This window comes from Mesoplodon bidens (assembly GCF_964165515.1).
Source record: "Mesoplodon bidens genome assembly, chromosome: 2".
Classification (NCBI taxonomy): Eukaryota; Metazoa; Chordata; class Mammalia; order Artiodactyla; family Ziphiidae; genus Mesoplodon; species Mesoplodon bidens.
The window spans coordinates 26,737,898-26,759,314 of NC_138177.1; the positions used below are offsets into that span (position 1 = coordinate 26,737,898).

At 44.1% G+C, this 21,417-nt stretch overlaps 1 protein-coding gene across 1 annotated transcript in view; it reads left to right on the forward strand.

The window, feature by feature from the left end:
- The first annotated feature begins 11,948 nt into the window (after positions 1–11,948).
- Positions 11,949–21,417, forward strand: part of SFT2D2 (SFT2 domain containing 2) — a 22,464-nt gene continuing 12,995 nt past the window's right edge. The window contains exons 1-3 of the mRNA XM_081218982.1: positions 11,949–12,224; positions 19,346–19,432; positions 19,680–19,765. Coding sequence (XP_081075108.1) covers positions 12,162–12,224; positions 19,346–19,432; positions 19,680–19,765 — 236 coding nt within the window. The 5' untranslated portion in view covers positions 11,949–12,161. The remainder of the gene's footprint in view (positions 12,225–19,345; positions 19,433–19,679; positions 19,766–21,417) is intronic.

Consider the following 21,417-nt stretch of genomic DNA (forward strand, 5'->3'; position numbering starts at 1 on the left):
GCTGCTGAGTCAGCCACAGTTTATCTGTAGGTAGTGGGGACTCGTGTGCATTAGTTTCCTGGGAATGCTGTAACAAATTACTACAAATCTGATGGCTTAAAACACCAGAAATTTGTTCTCTCACACTTCTGGAGGCCAGAAAGGCACCAGTCGAGGTGTTGGCAGGGCTGCGTCCCTCTGGATGCTCTAGGGGAGAATCCTTTCTTTTCCTCTTCCAGCTTCTGGTGGCCTCTTGGCATTCCTTGGCTTGTGGCTGTGTCCCTCCAATCTCTGGTCATGCCACCTTCTCCTCTTCTGTCTGTGTCAAATCTTCTGCCTCCTTCTTCTAGGGACACATATGATTGCATTTAGGGCCCACCTGGATAAACCAGGATAATCTATCTCAAGATTCTTAAAGTAATCACATCTGCATCCCCCATGCCCTGCCACACACACTTTTTTTTTTGCCATATAAGATAACATCCCCAGATTCCAGTGATTCGGACATGGATATCTTGTAGGGGACATTTTTCAATTTACCACATTGTGGGAGATTTTAAGCAGGACAACGTTTAGGTTTACAAAGATCCTACAGGGAGTGGTGTGACCCAGTCAGAAAGAACCCTCTGAAGACGTTTATTAAACCTAACATGAAACAGCATGGTGGAACAGTGGACTGAAGGAAGTTACAGCAAATTCACTGTACCTACCCTGGGTAGCAGCCTTGGTTAGAAGAGGGGCTTAGGAGTTAGACTGATTAATGTGGAACTCAGAAACCCAGAGCAAGTTAATTAACCTTTCTAAGCCTCAATTTCCTCATCTGTGAATGCTGGATTATGATAATAGCATCTACCTTTTGGGGTCATTGAGAGGAGTAAACTACATATGATACATTGATTGGCACACGAGTAGGACTCAACAAAGCACATTCTGGTGATGACTCATGTTCTGGAATCAGGTTCCTGAGCAGAGGTGGCTGGAAAACCATGAGATGGAGCACATTTCACCCAGTGGCCTCTGATCAACTTGTTGAACCAGTCCACTAAAAGATAGATATTGTTTATGCGCAGCACTGAAAGAATTCCTGGCTCTTAGTGGGATGGTTTAGCTACATTTAAATGCAGAAATACCCTGCAAGTAATATTGTTCTCTTAGACTAACAGAGCCTGCTCATGACTTGACACCCTACATTTGGTAAATGCTTAGCAGGAATAGTGCATTTTTAATTTTAATGTGTAGTGTTTAAAGTCAATCCGTAGATATTGTGCAGAGCATGATGCTTAAATCATCATGTTTGGGGAACAAAATGATTTGGGGAACAGAATATTATGCTTGGGGACCAGACTGGAAAGTCAGTTTGGGGATGATTAAAGGGGCCTTGAGTGGCAGGTAAGACCTTCAGACTTGATGGTGAAGACGGGGAAGCAGGTGCAGGCTTTGGAGTCAGAGGCATGACCTGATGAAAACGGTACCTGAAGGTGATAAAACGTGCATTGGTGGCAGGAGGGATCTGAGGTAGAAGCAAGGAAAAGACAGGGAGGCCACTTAGGAAGCTAGTGCAGTTTCCTGCATGTGAGGTGACTGGGACCCGACTGGGAGGGAAGCAGGGGAAATGGAGGGGAGAAGAAAACTTGAAGGAAATCTTCCTTCAAATAAATTAGAGCTGATAAGGGTAGGTTCAAACGACAGGTGGTAGAGTAGTAACAATACAAGGGTAGGATCAGGAGAGATTGGTAGGCAGGCAGAGTGACAACCGTGAAGTGGGATTTTTTTGCTTGCCCTCGTGGGGAGGTGTCGGAGCTGCCTTGCTCACCTTGGGAAGGGTGGATCACCGCTGAGGATGACAAAATGAGGTTTGTGCAGAGGGGAAGTTCTGGGAGGCCCTGGAGAGGATCAGGCTCTACCCCTACTCTCCTGGGAGAATCAGCCGTTTGTGTTAAATTTTTTTTTTTTTTTTTTTTTGCGGTACGCAGGCCTCTCACTGTTGTGGCCTCTCCCGTTGCGGAGCACAGGCTCTGGAAGCGCAGGCCCAGCGGCCACGGCCCACGGGCCCACGGACTCAGCCGCTCCGCGGCATGTGGGATCTTCCCGGACCCAGGCACGAACCCGCGTCCCCTGCATCGGCAGGCGGACCCTCAACCACTGCGCCACCAGGGAAGCCCCATTTGTGTTAAATTTTAAAAGCAGGAGTTGCCTGGCCATGATGGGGGCCACAGCCAACTAGGCAACCGGATGGGAGTGGCCCTAGTGCAGAGGGGCCGGGGGAGGGTGGTTCTGAGGAGGGGGTGGGAAGAAGGAGTGTGGAGTGTGCTGAGTCCTCACGAGGGTGGCAGGTCGAGGCCGCAGCCGATTCCAGCTGCTGTGCCGGTAGTTAAAGGACACACCCTAAACATCACAGCGGAGGGCCCAGGGCCCGCAGACAGACGGAAGCATGCGTCGCTGTGCTCTGGCGCCGATCCCGGTGCCTGGTCCTCTCACCGGTACCTCCCTGGTCGCTGTGTCGATTGTTTCCGCCCTCGTTTCCTTTCTTAGCAACAGGCTACTCCATGAGAGGCTGTTTGCTCAAAACCCCTCCAAGCCAGCTGCCTCAGATGGAAATTCTGCATATTCCCCTTCCTCCCTCCTTCCTTTTTTATCTCTCTTTCTCTCTTTCCCCTACCTCTCCATTTTTCTTTCTTTTTTAAAAAAAAGTTATTGAGGTGAAACTTGCATAACATAAAATTAACAATTTCAAGGTGAACAATTCAGTTGCATTGAGTACATTCACAGTATTGTGCAACCACTCCCGCTATTGAGTTTCCAAACATTTTCATCACTCCAAAGTAAAGCCCCTTACCCAGGAACCAGTTTCTCTCCATCCTGCCTCCCCCCAGTTCCTAGCAACCAACAATCTGCTTTCTGTTTCTATGGTTCTATCTATTCTGGATATTTCATATAAATGGAATCATACAATATGTGACCTTTTGCGTCTATATTTATTATTGAGTAGCAGGCACATTCACAAGTTTCATAATTGAAAAGTCAGTGAAAGATAGTGATATGTTCTCTGCCCCGTGGTCACTTAATTCCTTCCCTGGAGGTAAGGAATAACCTCAGTATTTTTTGTTTATTATTGTTTTTGTTTTTCTGCCCTTCCAGATATATTTCATGCATATAAAAGCAAATATGCATATATAAATATATATCTTCTTTAATCTACTATTCTTCATTATGTTATAAGTATGATGGAATGCCATCACTTGAGTTAAGATGAATGTTTTCACCAGGTCTATATAGGAATTCTGTTATCTGACTCTAAACCCACCATCTTTCCTTAAAATTAAAATTTATTGTGTTGTGTCGGATTGTACATTTATTGTAGAGTTAATTAAAACTAAGACAAAGAAAAAAAGCAAATATACATATATATACACACATATGTCTATCATCTATCTATGTATTCATCATCTATCTATCTTCTCCTACATTGTTTGGACCTGATTTTTTTCTCCTAACAGTATATCTTGGAAAGAGTTTCATTATCAGTATATTAAGACTCCCTCATTCTTCTTTTAATAGTCTTTTAATGACTAGTCTGTATTCTTGTGACTGAGTATATCATAATTTATTTAACTATTCCCCCCACTGATGGACTTTTAGGTTGTTTCCAATCTTTTGCTATTATAGACAATGCCAGGATGAATTGCCTTGTACACAGGCCAGTTTGCGCATGTGCACGTGTATCCGCAGATAAATTAGGAGTCCAATACTCAGGGTTCAAACTTGGACACATTTAGGGTGAGATAAGGGTGGACACCTGCTACATTGTACAATAAATAACATTCATGGATTGGGAAACGTACTAGGCACTGTACTAAGCATTTTTTAAGCAGCTTTATTGCAATATAATTCATATCCCATAAAATTCACTCAGAGTACACTTCAGTAGCTTTTAAATTTTAGTATATTCACAGTTTGTGCAACCATCACCACAACTGATTTTAGAACATTTTCACCCTCAAAAGACCTATTAGCTGTCACTCTTTATTCCCTTTTGCCCCAACTCCTGGCAACCACTAATCTACTTTCTGTCTCTTTGGATTTGCCCATTCTGGACATTTCATATGAATGAGATCATATAATATGTGATCTTTTAAAAAATTTTTTTATTTTGTTTATCCAGTTTTTATACAGCAAGTTCTTATTAGTTATCTATTTTATACATATTAGTGTATACATGTCAATCCAAATCTTCCAATTCATCCCACCACCACCACCACACCCCATCCACTTTCCCCCCTTGGTGTCCATACATTTGTTCTCTACATCCATGTCTCTATTTCTGCCTTGTAAACCGGTTCATTTGTACCATCTTTCTAGATTCCACATATATGCTTTAATAGACGATATTTGTTTTTCTCTTTCTGACTGACTTCACTCTGTATGACAGTCTCTAGGTCCACCCACGTTTCTACAAATGATCCAATTTCGTTTCTTTTTATGGCTGAGTAATATGCCATTGTATGTATAGACCACATCTTTATCCATTCGTCTGTCGATGGACACTTAGTTTGCTTCCATGACCTGGCTATTGTAAATAGTGCTGCAATGAACATTGGGGTGCATGTGTCTTTTTGAATTGTGGTTTTCTCTGGGTATATGCCCAGTAGTGGGATTGCTGGGTCATATGGTAATTTTATTTTTAGTTCTTTAGGGAACCTCCATACTGTTCTCCATAGTGGCTGTATCAATTTACATTCCCACCAACAGAGCAAGAGGGTTCCCTTTTCTCCACACCCTCTCCAGCATTTGTTGTTTGTAGATTTTCTGATGATGCCCATTCTAACTGGTGTGAGTTGATACCTCATTGTTATTTTGATTTGCATTTCTCTAATGATTAGTGATGTTGAGCAGTTTTTCATGTGCCTCTTGGCCATCTGTATGTCTTCTTTGGAGAAATGTTTATTTAGGTCTTCTGCCCATTGCTTGATTGGTTTTTTTTTGTTTTTTCGGTACGCGGGCCTCTCACTGTTGTGGTCTCTCCACAAGGACGTGCAGGTTCAGTGGCCATGGCTCAAGGGCCCAGCTGCTCCGCGGCATGTGGGATCTTCCCGGACCGGGGCACGCACCCGTGTCCCCTGCATCGGCAGGTGGACTCTCAACCACTGCGCCACCAGGGAAGCCCCGGGTTTTTTGTTTTTTTAATATTGAGCTGCATGAGCTGTTTATATATTTTGGAGATTAATCCTTTGTCTGCTGATTTGTTTGCAAATATTTTTTCGCATTCCGAGGATTGTCTTTTCGTAATATGTGATCTTATATGTCTGGCTTCTTTCATTTAGCATGTTTTCAAGGTTCATCCATTTTGTAGCATGTATCATTATTTCATTCCTTTTTTATTGTAGAATAATATTCCATTGTATGGATATATCACATTTTATTTATTTATTTATTTAGATTGTTTCCACTTTTTGGTAACTATGAATAATGCTGCTGTGGACATTTGTGTACAAGTTTCTGTGTAAGCATATGGTTTCACTTTTCTTGGGGATATGCCTGGGAGTAGAATTGCTAGGTCATGTGGTAACTCTATTTTTAAACTTTTGAGGAATTGCCAAATTGTTTTCCAAGGTGGCTGCCTTATTTTATATTCCTACCAGCTGTGTATGAGGGTTCCAATTTGTCCACATCTTCAACGACACTTGTTATTATTATCCGTCTTTCTCATCATACCTATCGTAGTGGGTGTGAAATTTTATCTCATTGTGGTTTTGATTTGCATTTCTCTGATGACTAATGATGTTGAGCATCTTTTCATGTGCTCATTGGCCATTTGTGTATCTTTTGGGGAGAAACGTCTATACAGAGCCTTTGTCCATTTAAAAAATTGGGTTGTCCTTTTATTGTTGAGTTGTAATAGTTCTTTACACCTCTTAGATAAAAGTCCCTTATTAGATAGATGATTTGCAAATCCTTTCTCCCATTCTGTGGCTTGTTTTTTCCCACTTCCTTGGTGTCCATTGAGCACAAAGACTATTAATTCTGATCAAGTCCAATTTTTCTATTTTTTTCTTTTGTCATTTGTGCTTTTGATGTCAAATCTAAAAAAGGTTTTGCCTAACCCAAGGTCATGAAGATTTATTCCTATAGTTTCTTCCAAGAGTTGTATACTTTTGTTGTCAAATGCAAGTTCATGTGCCTGATGCACAGTGAGGCCAAATGAACTAAAACAGAGGAGTTTGGAGCAGAGAGAGGTTTACTGTAGGGTCAAGCAAGGATAATGGGTGGCTTGTGCTCAAGAAACCTGAACTCCCTGATGGGTTTCAGGGAAGAGTTTTATAGGCAAAATTGGGTTGAGGGCTTACAGTTTTAACTCTTAAATTTAAGCTTATGATTCATTTTCACTTAATTTTTGTATATGGCTTGAGGAAAGGGTCCAAATTCATTCTTTTGTATGTCAATATCTAGTAGTCCTGGCACCTTTTGTTGAAAAGATATGGTGAGTATTTTATACTGATGATCTCATTCACATCCCATAAAACCCTGGGAGCAGGTATTATTGTTATCTCTTTTTACAGATGAAGAAACCAAGTCTTAGAAAGATGAAATAAGTTGACCATGTGAAACCAAGCAGGACTCTGTGGGGCTGTCCTGGGTACAAATCCTTTCTGTGTCCTCCCATTTCTTGTTTGTAGGAAAAAGACTTCAGCCTCCTAGACCTTCCCTGAATTCCAAAGGGCAGATTCAAACAGTTGTTGATCAGAAAAGTGAGGGAATGCAGAAACAAAGGAGGAGCAATCAAGAAACAATAATGCAGTGATAAAGAAGGATCCTAGTTCCTCCTCAAGGAATACACATAAAATATACCTCTGAGTTCTTCTGCAGGAACTAAGGCCCCCACCCAGGTGGATGATGATAACTTCAGGCTGAGCACCAGATTCCTGGAGCACTGCCCTCTTACTTCACCACCAACCAATCAGAAGAAAGTCTGCACACAGTGGAAGATAATGAAGATGCTGACCCCCTCCCCAAATGATTAACTGCGATTAACTTCCACTTTCTCCCTTTAAAAACTTTCATGGTTGAGCAGAATCTTCGAAGTTGGTTTTTGGACATGAGTCCACCTTCTCCCCAGGTTGTCAGCCTCCTGAATAAAGCAAACTTTTCTTTCCAACCAACACTTTTCTCTTGAGTATTGGCTTTCACGTGACAAACAGCCAAACCTGAGTTTGGTAACACATGATCACGAAACTAATAAATGGAGGAACTAGATTTAAACCCATATCCTTCTGACACTAGGGACTACTTTATGCTGTAAAAGAACTTTATAAATTGTAAATCACTGTAGAAATGTGTTGTTGAAACCCTGAAAGGAATAAACTTTCCAAAGGTGAATGTGTAAAGAGAGGAAACAGAGCAGGCAACACCTATTTTATGGTTGGGAAAAAGAAATGAAGGTAGAGAAGAACTAGTTATAGATGGGGATCCATGAGACCAGTGGTTCTCAGTCGTACAGATTTCATAGACATGGTTTTCACAGTATGACAACTGATATCTTGACCATTTTACCATAACATCATGTATATAACTCACATAAGCGTTAGGTCAAGGCACTATGAACAGAGTTGTGGAAGACCACAAATATTTAATCCTGCTAAGAATATTTAAAAACACCTAACTTTTTCTATCATTACCACTTCAGAAAATCAACAGTAATTACAGAAAAAAGACCAATTCTTCCCAAGAAGTATGGAGATTATACCACCACATACACATGACACATAGTCATATACTGCATAGTAAATATTTCATAAGTGCTGACATATGTCCTGTGGGTACTGTTTTGTCTTTTTTCATTTCCCTGCTAAAATTTCCCTGCTAAAATGGTCAAAACCTCATTTCCTTCCTAAAATGGTCAAAAAGTCATCATTTGTAACTTTATCCTCTTTGAAAATAGGAACTGCATATTTCTTCATTGGCACATAGCACTCAATAAATGTTTTTTAAGTGAATAACAGACCAATTAAAAAAATGAATCAGCAACCTTGTGAAGAAGGAGGGGGGAGGAAGTTAGTTTTAAGATATTTTAAGATACCTTATATTTTAAGATAATGTTCCTCAAGCATTACATAACTACTTGCATAGTGATATAACTAGTTATATTGGGCTCCAGGGCAGATTCTAATATTCTGCCTCCTTCCCTCTTTCTTATGGGTCCTGCAATTAACTCAAAGTGCTTCCTTCCTCTTTCCAGCAGGAGAGGAGGTTGGTCTCTAAAGTTCTTTGAAGTCAGGGATAATGTCTCTTTAGTTTTGTATTTGTACATCAAGCACCTGGCCTTGTGTATGGTATGTAGTAGGTGCTCAATAAATGTGAAAGGACTGAAGGACTCTGTGAGGCTAAGTCAATGGGGGACAGGGAGGCTGCCTTGGAGAAAGTAGAGAGACCTTGGAGGGAAAGGAGACTGACCAGGTTTTCCCTGGGGTAAGATCCCATGCTCCAATCCTGCTGGATGCAGATACCTCACCCGTCTTCCTCAGGCTGAAATTCTGTTAAGAGTTTTGCTGTAGGTGGGGCTGTCTGGGTTATAAGATTTATAATCTCCTGCTTCAGGTAATTTCATCACTACTTGAACATAAAGCTTGTACACTGATACTTGGATAGCAGGCTTGTTTTTCCTCCTAATTTAAAACAGAAAATCCTGGTCCTTTTATATCTGAATGCATCTAGCATTTCCCCTCAGGCAACCCAAGTCCTTTGACTGGACCACTTACAGGCAAGTGTGCCCCTAAGATTTGCAGGGTCTGGGAAATAGTACAAATGGAAGTCCATATGTCTAAATATTTTAAAGCTATAAATCAAGCTAAACAATTGTTAAATTATGTTCGATCCTCCTACATTGACAAATACACGTAGAGCTATAGTTTTCTTTTTGTTGTTGATCTTAATTCCCCGACCAGGGATTGAACCTGTGCCCTTGGCAGTGAAAGCTCCAAGTTCTAACCACTGGACCACCAGGGAATTCTCTCTAGTTTTCATATGACTGAAAATTGGCAAAATATCAAAGATGACTGAATCCAATTATTATTACAAAATTGGAATACATTATCATGACAACATAAATTCAATTTTCAAATAAAATTGTCACTTTTTATGTTTTCAAGAATTATTTTTCTAAAATATTCAAAATCAAAAGTTAAAGGAAAGAAATATAATTTATAATTAACAAATGTTAAAAATTAAACCAAGTATTTAAATAAAGTTGAAACTTTTTACTTGACTTTTTGTTTCTTCTTTTTTTTTTTTTTGGTATGTGGGCCTCTCACTGTTGTGGCCTCTTCCGTTGCGGAGCACAGGCTCCAGACGCGCAAGCTCAGTGGCATATGGGATCTTCCCGGACCGGGGCACAAACTCGTGTCTCCTGCATTGGCAGGCGGACTCTCAACCACTGCACCACCAGGAAAGCCCTTTACTTGACTTTTTGAAAATGCAATAAAATCTTATTAAATATTTTTATCAAAGGCTACTGATGATTCTAGTGTTCAGTGTCAAGTCAGTGTCACGTTTCACGTATGTTATGCCTAAACCTACATGTATACATTTAAGAGTAATATGAAGTGTTTAATTCTGCAAAATACTCATCAGCCTCCATGTGAACTGTTGCAAATACTGCATTAATTTGTGAGTACCTCTGGGATCTTAAATTAGAGCATGTAGAGAAACAAGAAAATGTATACTTGGTGCTACTGGGAGGTGGTGTATTCTTATACAAGAATCTATTGCATCCAAGGCATCTTAGTGGGGGGTTCTGACAAGTGCACTTGCCTTTTTTCTGTTACCTAAGCTCTTGCATTGTTTTGTATCCTACTGGCTCTGAAGCAGTCTCTGTGTGCACAGGCAGTGGCACAACCCACGAGTTTCACAGCATTCAGATGTTGTCACCTTTTGTGTCAAGGACATTGGGCAGGAAACATGAAGAAGCAGTTCCCTGGGGCCTGAGCAGTGTTATCCATGAGAGGGGGTGTCGCAGTGCTGAGCATCAGATCCCAAGTAACCAAAGAGTTGTGTGTTCTTTAACGCATTTGTGTGTGTTTGTGATTTGCAGGCTCCCCTGCAAGCATGGGCCAAGAGCAGAGTCTATCCCTACCCAGCCCTAAGAGAAATACTGATTTTAGGCATGGGGTGAGATTACAGGTATGTGATCTTTCTGATCAAAATCTCATTTTCTGTGAGGAATGCAGAGTGGAGGTGGAGGTGGAGGGCGGCCCAGTGTTCTCACTTTGCTGACAAAAATAGGCTTTCCCAGCTGACTTGGGTAGCATAGTCATTTAAGTGTTGCCCTATCTGCCAATCTGGCTGTTACAATTCACTGAATTGCAAAAGACAGACAGTTTCTCATTCATTCATTCACTCACTCAATGTGGATTTTCTGAGCACCTGTTTTGTGGGTGTTTTTCTGGGTTCAGGGAGTAAAGAACTGAATGACACTGTGAGGGTCTCACAATGTAGAGGAGACAGACTTGACCATGAATAAAGGTAACACTGTGAGGTGAGTACTTACAGGTGTGTTTAAGGTGCTTTGGGAACACAGAGGAAAGAGCAACTGCAACGTCAGTGTGGGTTGGCTTAGAGAAGGCTTCAGAGGATATGGCAGAGTAATACTAGCTTCCACTAGTTGCTAACTGAATGCCTGCCATGTTCCAGGCTCTCTACATATACTGTCATGTTTACTTCCCACAATAACTTTCAGAGGTAGTCATTTATGTCCATTTTACAGATGAGAAAATTGAGGACCAGAAAGGTTAAGTAACTCAATACCACACATCTAGTATGTGGTGGTGTTAGAGTTGTAACTCCCAGATCTTCCTAACTCCACTATGGATGGACTTTCCACTCTGTGCTGATATTTCAAGAGTCTTGAAAGATGTGTAGGAATTTACTTGAGTGAAACAAGAGGGTAAAGAGCATCCAGGCAAGAGCACCGGCATTTGTTATTCAAGATTTCAGGTGTGAACTAAAATTATAAAGCATAGCATATTTGCCTTCCATAAAGATGAAATCACATAGGGGTGTAATTACAGCCATCTGACTGACTTGTATAGGGTCCTTTGCAAATCCTTTTGCTTGGTCGATTTCTAATACTTTCTATCAAGTTCTTGGTAACATCTAAATTCTCTCCATTCAGACACAGCATTCCTACTACTCTTTCATAAATATTCTCCTGTGCGCGCGCGCATATGTGTGTGTGTGTGTATGGGGTGCAGGAGGGTGCAGGAAGGTTCTCTAGTGGTTGCTCCTGGTAACCTCTCTTGGATTTGTTTTTCCTAAGCCTATTTAATCTCCAAGTTAGTTTTCCAGACATTCTCCAGCAAGCAGTTTGAGATGTGAGCCCACGTCCTGTCTCTGGCACCATCCTGGGGGTTACATGGATTCTCCAACATAGAATCATTAGCGCTGGAGTCCAGTTTGAGGTCAGTAAAACAAACCATCCAAGAAACACAAAACGATCTGGTATACCTTTCCCCACTCCCTCATCCAAGTTCTACCCGTTTCTCAAGTTTTTGCCCAAATCATTCCTCTCAATGCATTTTCAGTTGGAACTACAATAGTGTTTTTCTTGTTAACGTTTCCACAAAGCTTGTTATAGATTGAATTTGCTCCAGTTGGCCTCAAGTGATTTTTAAACAGTTGTTTCCAGTATAACTACAATCAGAACGCGGATTCCCCAAAGCATTTGTTTACAAGTCTGCAACCACACCAGAGGGAGTGTAGGGTACGGGGAGAGGGGGGTCCAGGCTTCACCGTCTTTGTTTCTGCAGTGCCTCGCATGTGCTAGGGACTCCGCGTTTGTCGACTGAACCTACGAGGGCCCCGGGAGGGAGGGGAGCCTGCTTGGGTGTGGAACGCGGCGCCCGACGCAGAATTGAGGTTTAGCCACGCTCGGTCGACCTTAAACCCACCTCTTCCTGCCCGCCCCTCCTTCCCGGACCAAAACCAGCCCTTAAACGCGGGCTGGGCGCAGGCTAGAGGCGGGCGCGGGGATCGCCAGGCGCCTGCGCAGGCAGCCGCCAGGTGGGCAGGTACCTGGGCGGGGCGCGCTGTGGTTGGCGGCGGCGGGGGCCGAGCACTCGGAAGAGCCCGCGACTCAGCCAGAGCAACAGGCGGCCGGCCGGGGGCTGGAGCCAGGGTGGACCGGGCCTGCCATGGACAAGCTGAAGAAGGTGCTGAGCGGGCAGGACACCGAGGACCGGGGCGGCCTGTCCGAGGTGAGTGCGCCGCGGCGCCCAGCCGCCTGGCCGCGCCCTCTCCGCCCCGAAGCTGCTGCGCCCCCGCCTCGGTGGAGGGTCTGCGGGGGGCCTGGGAGCGCGCCGGGTGACACCGGAGCCCCGCCCCCAGCTCCGCCGGCGCCTGTTGCTGGCTGGTAGGAAAGGCAAGCAGGACTTCCAGGATTTCATGGAAAGCAGTTCTGCCCCTGCTCCTTCCCCCTCCTCTCCAGAGCTCCGGACCCCCGCGCTCCCCCCACTCCCCACCCCAGGTACCAGGGCCCAGACACTGCACAGGGCAGTCGGTACCTGTTTACTTTTTTGTCCTGCACCCTTTAGCCTTCCGCGTCCCATCCCCCCACAAAGGGAGGGCCGAGCTGGAGCAAAACCTAGAAACATCTGTGAAGGGGAGGGCGGATATTCCCGCTCGGCCGCCCCATCCCTGCAGGCCAGGGAAAGGGCTTTAGGGCCGAGCTAGGCTGGGGCCTCTGAGAACTTGGCGGAGGGAGTCCTCGTAGGTTAGATCGTCTGCCGGGGGCCTGGGTGACCGCACCTCCTCGCTGCCCACCGCGAGGCGGGGCTGGTGGCCGCGCCCGGGTGCTCCCCGCTGCGTTCCTGCCCAGTTTAGGTTGTCGGGTGTGACACTCGCACCCGACCTCGGGCGCACTGTTGCTGTAAACTACCCCCAGGAAAACCGTGGACTCCTGGACGGCTGGGACCACATCTTGTTTCTCTGTGCACACACTTCACGTAGACTCCGTAGACGCCCAGGACCTCATGAGGCCGCCTGCACTCTTGTTTGTTTTTTTAGAAAGGTTGGTCGAGCTGAAACTTGGGCATTAATGCCCTGTGTTCTAGAGCCACACAGTATGTTTATTTCCTATTTCTAGTGCTTAGAGCTTTGTTATTTTTTTTTCCTCCGTGAATGATAAAATAATATTTCTCTTTATGTTTTGGCGTATTCCGTGGGCCTCAGTTTCCTCATCTGTAAAATGAAGCTCTTGCACAAGATAATATGGCTTCTTTCAAGTTAGAACCTAAGTTTTTCCTCTGATCAGTGTCTCAAGTGGCTATCTCAGCATGCTGCTTTCACTCGCTTTTGTGGTTGCTGATTTTATTCTGACTTTTTTTTTTTTTTTTTTTTTTTTTTTTGCGGTACACGGGCCTCTTCACTGCTGTGGCCTCTCCCGTTGCGGAGCACAGGCTCCGGACGCACAGGCTCAGCGGCCATGGCTCACAGGCCCAGCCGCTCCGCGGCATGCGGGATCTTCCCGGACCGGGACACGAACCCGTGTCCCCTGCATCGGCAGGCGGACTCTCAACCACTGTGCCACCAGGGAAGCCCTATTCTGACTTTTGTGTGACCCTGATACCTCCACGCCCACCATGAAATCTCGGAACCCTAAAAGTTGCTCTCTGAATCTTCACCTTGAAGAAGCAACACTACAGACATTGAGTGTTATAGGAATTGGAGTTTTAACTTTTTTTGACATTTCAAAACAGCCTGTGGCTTCTTTTAAATCTCTTGCCTTTATTAATTGGTCAAGCCTCGGTAATAATTTCATGAGTTCCTCGTTTTTGATATCTGGCTTCTTGTATGAACTCACAAGCCAAACCTCACACTGGGCCTAAGAAAACTTATGTGGTTGACAGTCATGCTTATCTAAAGCTTTATGTTGCATGGACTGTCAATAAGGTTTTAGAGCAGCTGGGGTTCAAGAGGGCGATGTTTTCTCTTCCTGTGGACTCTTGTGGGGACAGCGGGGATGATGCAGATATTTTGATTTAGAAAATCATCATGAAGTGGTGGACAGACACTCAAGAGTGAATGATGTAGTACAGATTGAAAACATAAAATGCTGAGTTAGTTTTTACCTAAAATAGTGAATGCCTGTGTTGGACACAATGAAGGGCTTTAAATAGTTGTAAGCTCAGGCATGTAGAATCTATTTTAGAAAGACTAGGTGCTTCTGTCTTGTTCTAAAACACTGCTGTCAGTTTCCTCTCTCTGAGTATGAGATTCCTGTTTGTGTACATCATTGTGTGGCACTTCATGAGTCCCCAACTACCAGGAAGCATTTTGTGTCCAGCTGAATTCACTCTCAGGGTTGTTTTTGGCTCCGTTTTTACTTATTAGCTCAGGGCCTCCTTGAAAATGTTGGTACTGACTTGATTGTCTCGCATTTCCCATGGTTTTGAGGCTGGCAAGGCTGGAGGATGCTGGTGAAATTTCTGTTTTGTGTGGGATATTGGACTTGGTGGCCTTAAAGTCTCTTCACATTCAATTATAAAAACAGTCAGACGTCACCAGAAGTGAGTAAATTGTTATCCTTTTAGCTAGTGGGAAGCAGCTGCATAGCACAGGGAGATCAGCTCGGTGCTTTGCAACCACCTAGAGGGGTGGGATAGGGAGGGTGGGAGGGAGACGCAAGAGGGAGGGGATATGGGGATACACGTATGCATGTAGCTGATTCACTTTGTTATACAGCAGAAACTAACACAACACTGTAAAGCAATTATACTCCAATAAAGATGTTAAAAAATTGTTATCCTTTTAATGAAAAAATTAAAAATATGATTAGTTCTGTTTCTCCTACATATGAAACTGGGGAATTATAAAACTTGCCTGGTGATGTCTAGTCACAGATGGCCTCTTGATGAGTTTTGTGATTGATACCTGGTCTTCATAAATCCACCTTCAATCTTCAATTCAGTTTCTATGGGCTTCTTTCTGAAAGTACAGGATTTATGTTTTCTCTACAAGATTGCAGGGACAAGGAGGGTCTGAATTGTACTTGGTTTGAAAGCACAGGAATGAGGCAATGTTCCTTTCTCACTTTCTTCCTGTTACCAACCCTGTTTCCCCGAACAGTTCTCTGCTTTTCTTCTTTTGGCAAGAGCCCCTCTTCTCTCCACATCCCAGAGTCAAAGGGACCCTTGTGCATAACTGCCAGTCAGACAGCCTGTGAGCTCTTTGCCTACAGGTTCTATCCAGGTGCTAGTCCAGCTACTCTAATTTCCAAAAAGTGCACTAGCACAGTTTCCAGAAACCATGAATTTAAGGACTTATTTTACATCAGTGGAGTTGAGTTTCACTAATTGGCACAAGAAGTGTTTAGCTTTCACTGGATCCAGTTGGAAGTGGAGCAACAGCTTCCTTTGGCCTGTGACTAAGCACGCTTGTGAAAGAACTTGCAACCACGTAGATGAAAAGTTATCGCCCCCTCCCTCATTTTGGCAAATAGGGTGACATTTGGATGGGAGTCAGCTTGAGAGACATGTAGAACCAACGTGTTACTTTCCTTTTTGAAGCAGAAACCACAACTGCTTCCAATCACGAGTGATTTTTTTTTTTTTTTTTTTTTTTTTGCGGTATGCGGGCCTCTCACTGTTGTGGCCTCTCCCGTTGCGGAGCACAGGCTCCGGATGCGCAGGCTCAGCGGCCATGGCTCACGGGCCCAGCCGCTCCGCGGCATATGGGATCCTCCCGGACCGGGGCACGAGTGATTTTAATGTTTACAAGAGCTGGCATCTCACCGTCCTGTTGAGACTATTTTGTGCTCTAAATACCAAGGCCGTGTCAAATTGATACTTAACCTTGTGGCTTATCCTGTAAAAAAAAAAAAAAAAAAAAAAAGTGGTGAGGGCTTCCCTGGTGGCGCAGTGGTTGAGGGTCCGCCTGCCGATGCAGGGGACACGGGTTCGTGTCCCGGTCCGGGAAGATGCCATGGCCGCTGAGCCTGTGCGTCCGGAGCCTGTGCTCCGCAACGGGAGAGGCCACAACAGTGGGAGGCCCGCGTACCGCAAACAAACAAACAAACAAACAAACAAAACGGGTGAATCTTTTTAAATGTCTCTGTTGATGCCAAGTAATGCTCAGGCAAGCACTGGATTGAATCCAGTCCAATCCCACTACCACAATTTTCTTCTTCCACGTAGCTCTGTTCACTTTTCCACCTTGGCAGGGTAAGTTCTTTGGTGCTTGCATGAGTAAGAAGAGCGGTGGCTTTCGGTTTTCTCCTGTCCTTGTGGGAGGTTGAACAGCTGAGTCAGAAGTGGTCTAACCCGAGTGTCTGGGGTGCCAGTGAAGACTGGTAACAGAGCATCACAAGGCTCATTTTGGGGGGAGAGGTGTTGCTAACGTGGGACCAGGTGGCCCCTCTGTCAGCTCCTAACACCCCACTCCCCCGGAGTGTCACCATCCCTGAGCATGTCATTCTGTGTAGGGTCATATGTTGCCATATGTTTCTGCAAGTGCCGTGTGTGTGTGTGTGATGAGCCCCACTTTCAATATGTGTGAACTTATGGGGCAGATAACCTGCTCTAAATACCTGTCTCCTGAGTGGGGAGGAACCCATGCTGTAGTGAAGCCTGCCACGCCTGAGGAAGCCTCTGGTCTTCCAGCTTCTGGTTTGACAGGAATTTTAGAGACAGGGTTGAGAATAGGCCCCTGAGCTGGGAGCAGTCAAGGCTGAGGGAGTTGCCGGTTTAGTGACCCTGGGAACCTCTGCCACCACTGCCTTCCTCCATCAGCTGGGGGGATGTGTGGTCAGTAGCATGTGGAATATATATATATTAATATACATATTCATTATATATAATGGAATATTACTTAGCCGTAAAAATGAATGAAATAATGCCATTTGCAGCAATATGGATGGATGTAGAGATTATCATATGAAGTGAAGTAATCAAAGACAAATATATGGTATTACTTATATGTGGAATCTAAAAAAGTGATACAAATGAACTTATTTACAAAACAGAAACAGACTCAGACATAGAAGACAAACTTATGGTTACCAAAGGGGAAAGGGGGAGAAGGGAGGGATAAAATTAGGAGTTTGGGTTTAACAGATACACACTACTATATATAAGATAGATAAACAACAAGGACTTACTGTATAGGATAGGGAACTATAGTGACTATCTTATAACAACCTATAATGGAAAAGAATCTGAAAAAGAATACATACATGTATAACTGAATCACTTTGCTGTACAACTGAAACTAACACAACATTGTAAATCATCTACAGTTTTTAAAAAACTGAATCATATGCTATGCTCAAAGACTGAGTAATTGTATCTACCTAAAATTTGAGGAAACAAGCTCATTTACAATGTAAGACTAATTAAATTAATTAAAGGGGAGTGGTGATTATAATAAAGTACATCTTATTCTAAGGACAGTAAATGAAATAACATGGATGGGATCCACATAGCTGTACCTTAATGAAGCACCAACCTTCTAAATAGCTATGAAACCAGCAGAAAATTGGATGTAACAGTCTTTGACATATGCGTAGGCAAAAATTTCTTAAATATGGGTTCTTTTTAGATTTCAGCGTTTCCAGGTTTCTGTATTTTCTTTCACATGTATGGTTTCTGTCAGCTCTTTATGTTGGCCTGGATCCTTTAATTCTGCTTCTGTATTTGAATATCTACTTCATATATAGCAACAAATAGTATACATAATTTAATAAATGACCGAGACAAAATGGCCATATTTGTACTCACACACCTAATATCTTTCCACATCAAAGAGAGTGGAAATGTTATCAAAAGATATTTTCCTTTTACTATTATTAAAACAGTAATAAGTGACCATTCTTCTCATGGAATTTGAATCGTCTAAATTGAAATGTAAGTGTCTCATGCTACATAATATCCCATACTAATATGTTTGTCCTTAATGTCAAAGATATTTGAAGATGATTTTACTTATAATAAACAGAACATGGTGGAGCATTTATGCATAGGATAATATTCTGGAACAGTGTGTGAGGTCAACCTTAGCATAATTTGACTTGTGGTTGTAACGGTATCTTATTCTAAGTACAGTGATTTCCTCATAAACATGGTCAAATCATTTTGTGGTAAAAACAAAGAGAAAGTACATATAGCATACATGACACAGTACAGCACTAGATAGATTTTTTTATAATAAACACTCTTTAGGAAAAATGGAATGCATGTGTTTTTCAAATATAATTTTTCTAAGATCTAAATCTATTACAAAGGCATATGTCTTTAAAGCAATAAACCTTTAAAAATTTTGTAATATAAAGAACAGTGCACTCAAAAAAAAGAACCCAGTGATCATTCCATTCACTAGTTTTCCACAGTTTTCTTGAACTCCTCTTTTGAACTCAATAGCATCCGTTGGATAATTTTATAATTCCCTATGGAGTAAGAAACCAGAAGTAATCTATAAATTTCCATGGACGATTTTACAGTTCATTATGGAGTAGGAAAGTAGATAATACCTATACATTGTCAAGGTAAAGTTAAGGGACTTGCGTGGTGGCACAGTTTGTGCCACAGGTTTTACCAAGGACCAAAAACGCTAAATTTCTCTATATGATTTCCAGTGATGGAAACAAGGCAGAGACAGTAAGCACCCAAAGTGGTGAGTTAGCGCTTTCCGGATGCCTGTCGTCCTCATGGAAGAGACCCTGGAACTATTTGTTGGCCCGTTTGTGTCTGTACATCTGCATCGTCCTCTGACGGAACATGTCAAATGTGTCTTTGTGCTCCTGCCTGTGGGCACCCAACCCCTCCCCTTCCGAGGCAGTTCCCACGCTGACGGGCTCCCTGATGCGCTTCCCAGAGGAGCCCAGGCCGTGGCCCTCCTTCCAGCCCATCTTCTGTAGCATCTGGAACCCCAGGCTCTTGTCGGTCAGTTTCTGCTGGGTGAAATCAAAGTCCTGGGGTTTCTTCTTCTTGGACATGGGATGACCCCGAGGCCTGTCATAGGCAATTCGAACCGGTTCGTGAACTTTGGCCTCCTGGATGAGACACAGCACAGCTGTGGGACACAGCTCGGGTCCCACCAGCCCATCTCTTCAATCCACTTCACTGTTTGTGAAGTGCATCGTGCTTGAGGCAGAGTTTCCACCTCTGGAGATGCCCAACCAGAGGCTCGGTAGCCTCTAATCAGCTGCTGGAGAAGAGATTCATGGCTGGATTCAGTGATCACAAGGGCTCCTGTAGCTGTGCACAACTGGGATTCTGTGTTGCTGCCTTCCTCTGTACAAATTCTAAATTTAAGTATGTGTCCTTTGTTTTTGGTGATTAAATATGCATATACATGTATGTAATTAGTTTTTTAAATATTTCAGGTTGTGGAGGCAACTTCGTTAAGCTCGGGCACCAGAATAAAAGGCTTCATTGCCTGTTTTGCTGCAGGACTTCTCTGCTCGCTGCTGGTAAGACTGCCCTCCCCTCCTCCATCTTTTCCCCCTGCATTCCTTCCCTCTATCTTTCCACTTTCATCTACCTCCTTTTCTCTTCTGCTCTTCACTGAAATGCATGGATAAGAGAAGGGGGAGGAAAGGGAGGTGGGGAGGGAGGTAAGGGGCGCGGGGAGGGAAAAAGGTTCCTCTGTGCGCTCCTGGTTCGGTGGCTGTGGTGGGGTGTTCCTCACGTGTGGATACTCTGTGCCTTATCTTCCAGGGAACTCTTCTGCTCTGGGTGCCCAGGAAGGGACTATACCTCTTCGCAGTGTTTTACACCTTTGGTAACATCGCATCTCTTGGGAGGTAACAGTTTTTTAAATCTAACCTTAGCCCATTATTAGATGGGAAAATGGATGTGCCTTGTGTTTGGAGGGAGGTGAAGGAGGATGCTTCCATAGTTTTAAGGATTTGGAGAGAAAAGAGGGAGTTAAAATACAGCACTTTCATATCCTGTCACTTCAACATATATATATATATATATATATATATTTTTTTTTTTTTTTTTTTTGCGGTACGCGGGCTTCTCACTGTTGTGGCCTCTCCCGTTGTGGAGCACAGGCTCCGGATGCGCAGGCTCAGCGGCCATGGTTCACAGGTCCAGCCGCTCCGCGGCATGTGGGATCCTCCCGGACCGGGGCACGAACCCGTGTCCCCTGCATCGGCAGGCGGACTCTCAACCACTGCGCCACCAGGGAAGCCCATATTTTTTTAACTTCAACATTTTTTTTTTTTCGGTACACGGGCCTCTCACTGTTGTGGCCTCTCCCGTTGCGGAGCACAGGCTCCGGACGCGCAGGCTCAGCGGCCATGGCTCACGGGCCCAGCCGCTCCGCTGCGTGTAGGATCTTCCCAGACCGGGGCACGAACCCGTGTCCCCTGCATCGGCAGGCGGACTCTCAACCACTGCGCCACCAGGGAAGCCCCTCAACATATTTTTATATCTTAGTTCATCCTTGAAGTACCACTGGAGCAGGCAGGAACTGCACTACCATTGTGATATTACATGGCACGGAGCAGTTGAATGATTTCTTCCGAGTTTACGACACTGCCCTCTCCATTGCTCTAGTCTTACTGCTGCTGCCCCTTGCTGATTGCCTCACATGCTCACACCCTGTGCTGGGCTCTGAGGATTCAAGGACGAGCAGGGTTTGGTTCCTGCTGTGATGGAGCTCACTGGGTGGCCAGGCAGACAGACATATAAACTGATACTATAATAGGGTATGGAGAGAGCAATGCTCAGGGGAGGGCAGGTGAGCTGATCTGACGTGACCTGGGGAGGCAGGAGGGCTTCCCGTAGAAGGGGATATCTGAGCTGCTTTTAGCTCTGGCCTCTATCCCTGCTCATCTGAAGACTACAGGAGTTCCTTGTTGGGCTTCTCTGCCTCTTTTATGGACCCTCGCCAGGCCATTTTCCACAGAGCTGTGGAGCCATTCATTTATAGCCTTGCTTAGCCCCTTAGTGGCTTCCCATTCCCTCTCAACAGGTGAAGTCCAAAACCCTCAGCATGCATACAGGACAGGCCCTTCGAGTCGTCCTCCTCAGCCAGGCTGAACTTGCATTTCTCCAAACGTCTTTGTGCTTTGCTTGGGCTGTTTTCTGTGCCTGGGGTGCTGCCCCGTTTGCACCCACCCTTTGATGGGTACTTGCTCATTTGTCAAGACCTGACTCAGAAGTCACCTCTTCCATGAAACTTCTCTTAATTCCCTTTTCCCCTCCAGAATCAATGACCTCCTCCTTTATATGGGCTCTGTCTATCCCTTATATATTTATGTGACAACACAGATAGCATTTTATTACACTGACTTGTTACAAGTCTACCACTTGACAAGGGCTGCACTTCTGCCTTACTTGTCCCTAATTGTCCCCAAACCTAGGTCTTTTTCTGCCTGGAAATGTTAACCAAATGATGAAGTGCAATGCACTGGCCACCTGCTTAAACTTAATGTATTAATTC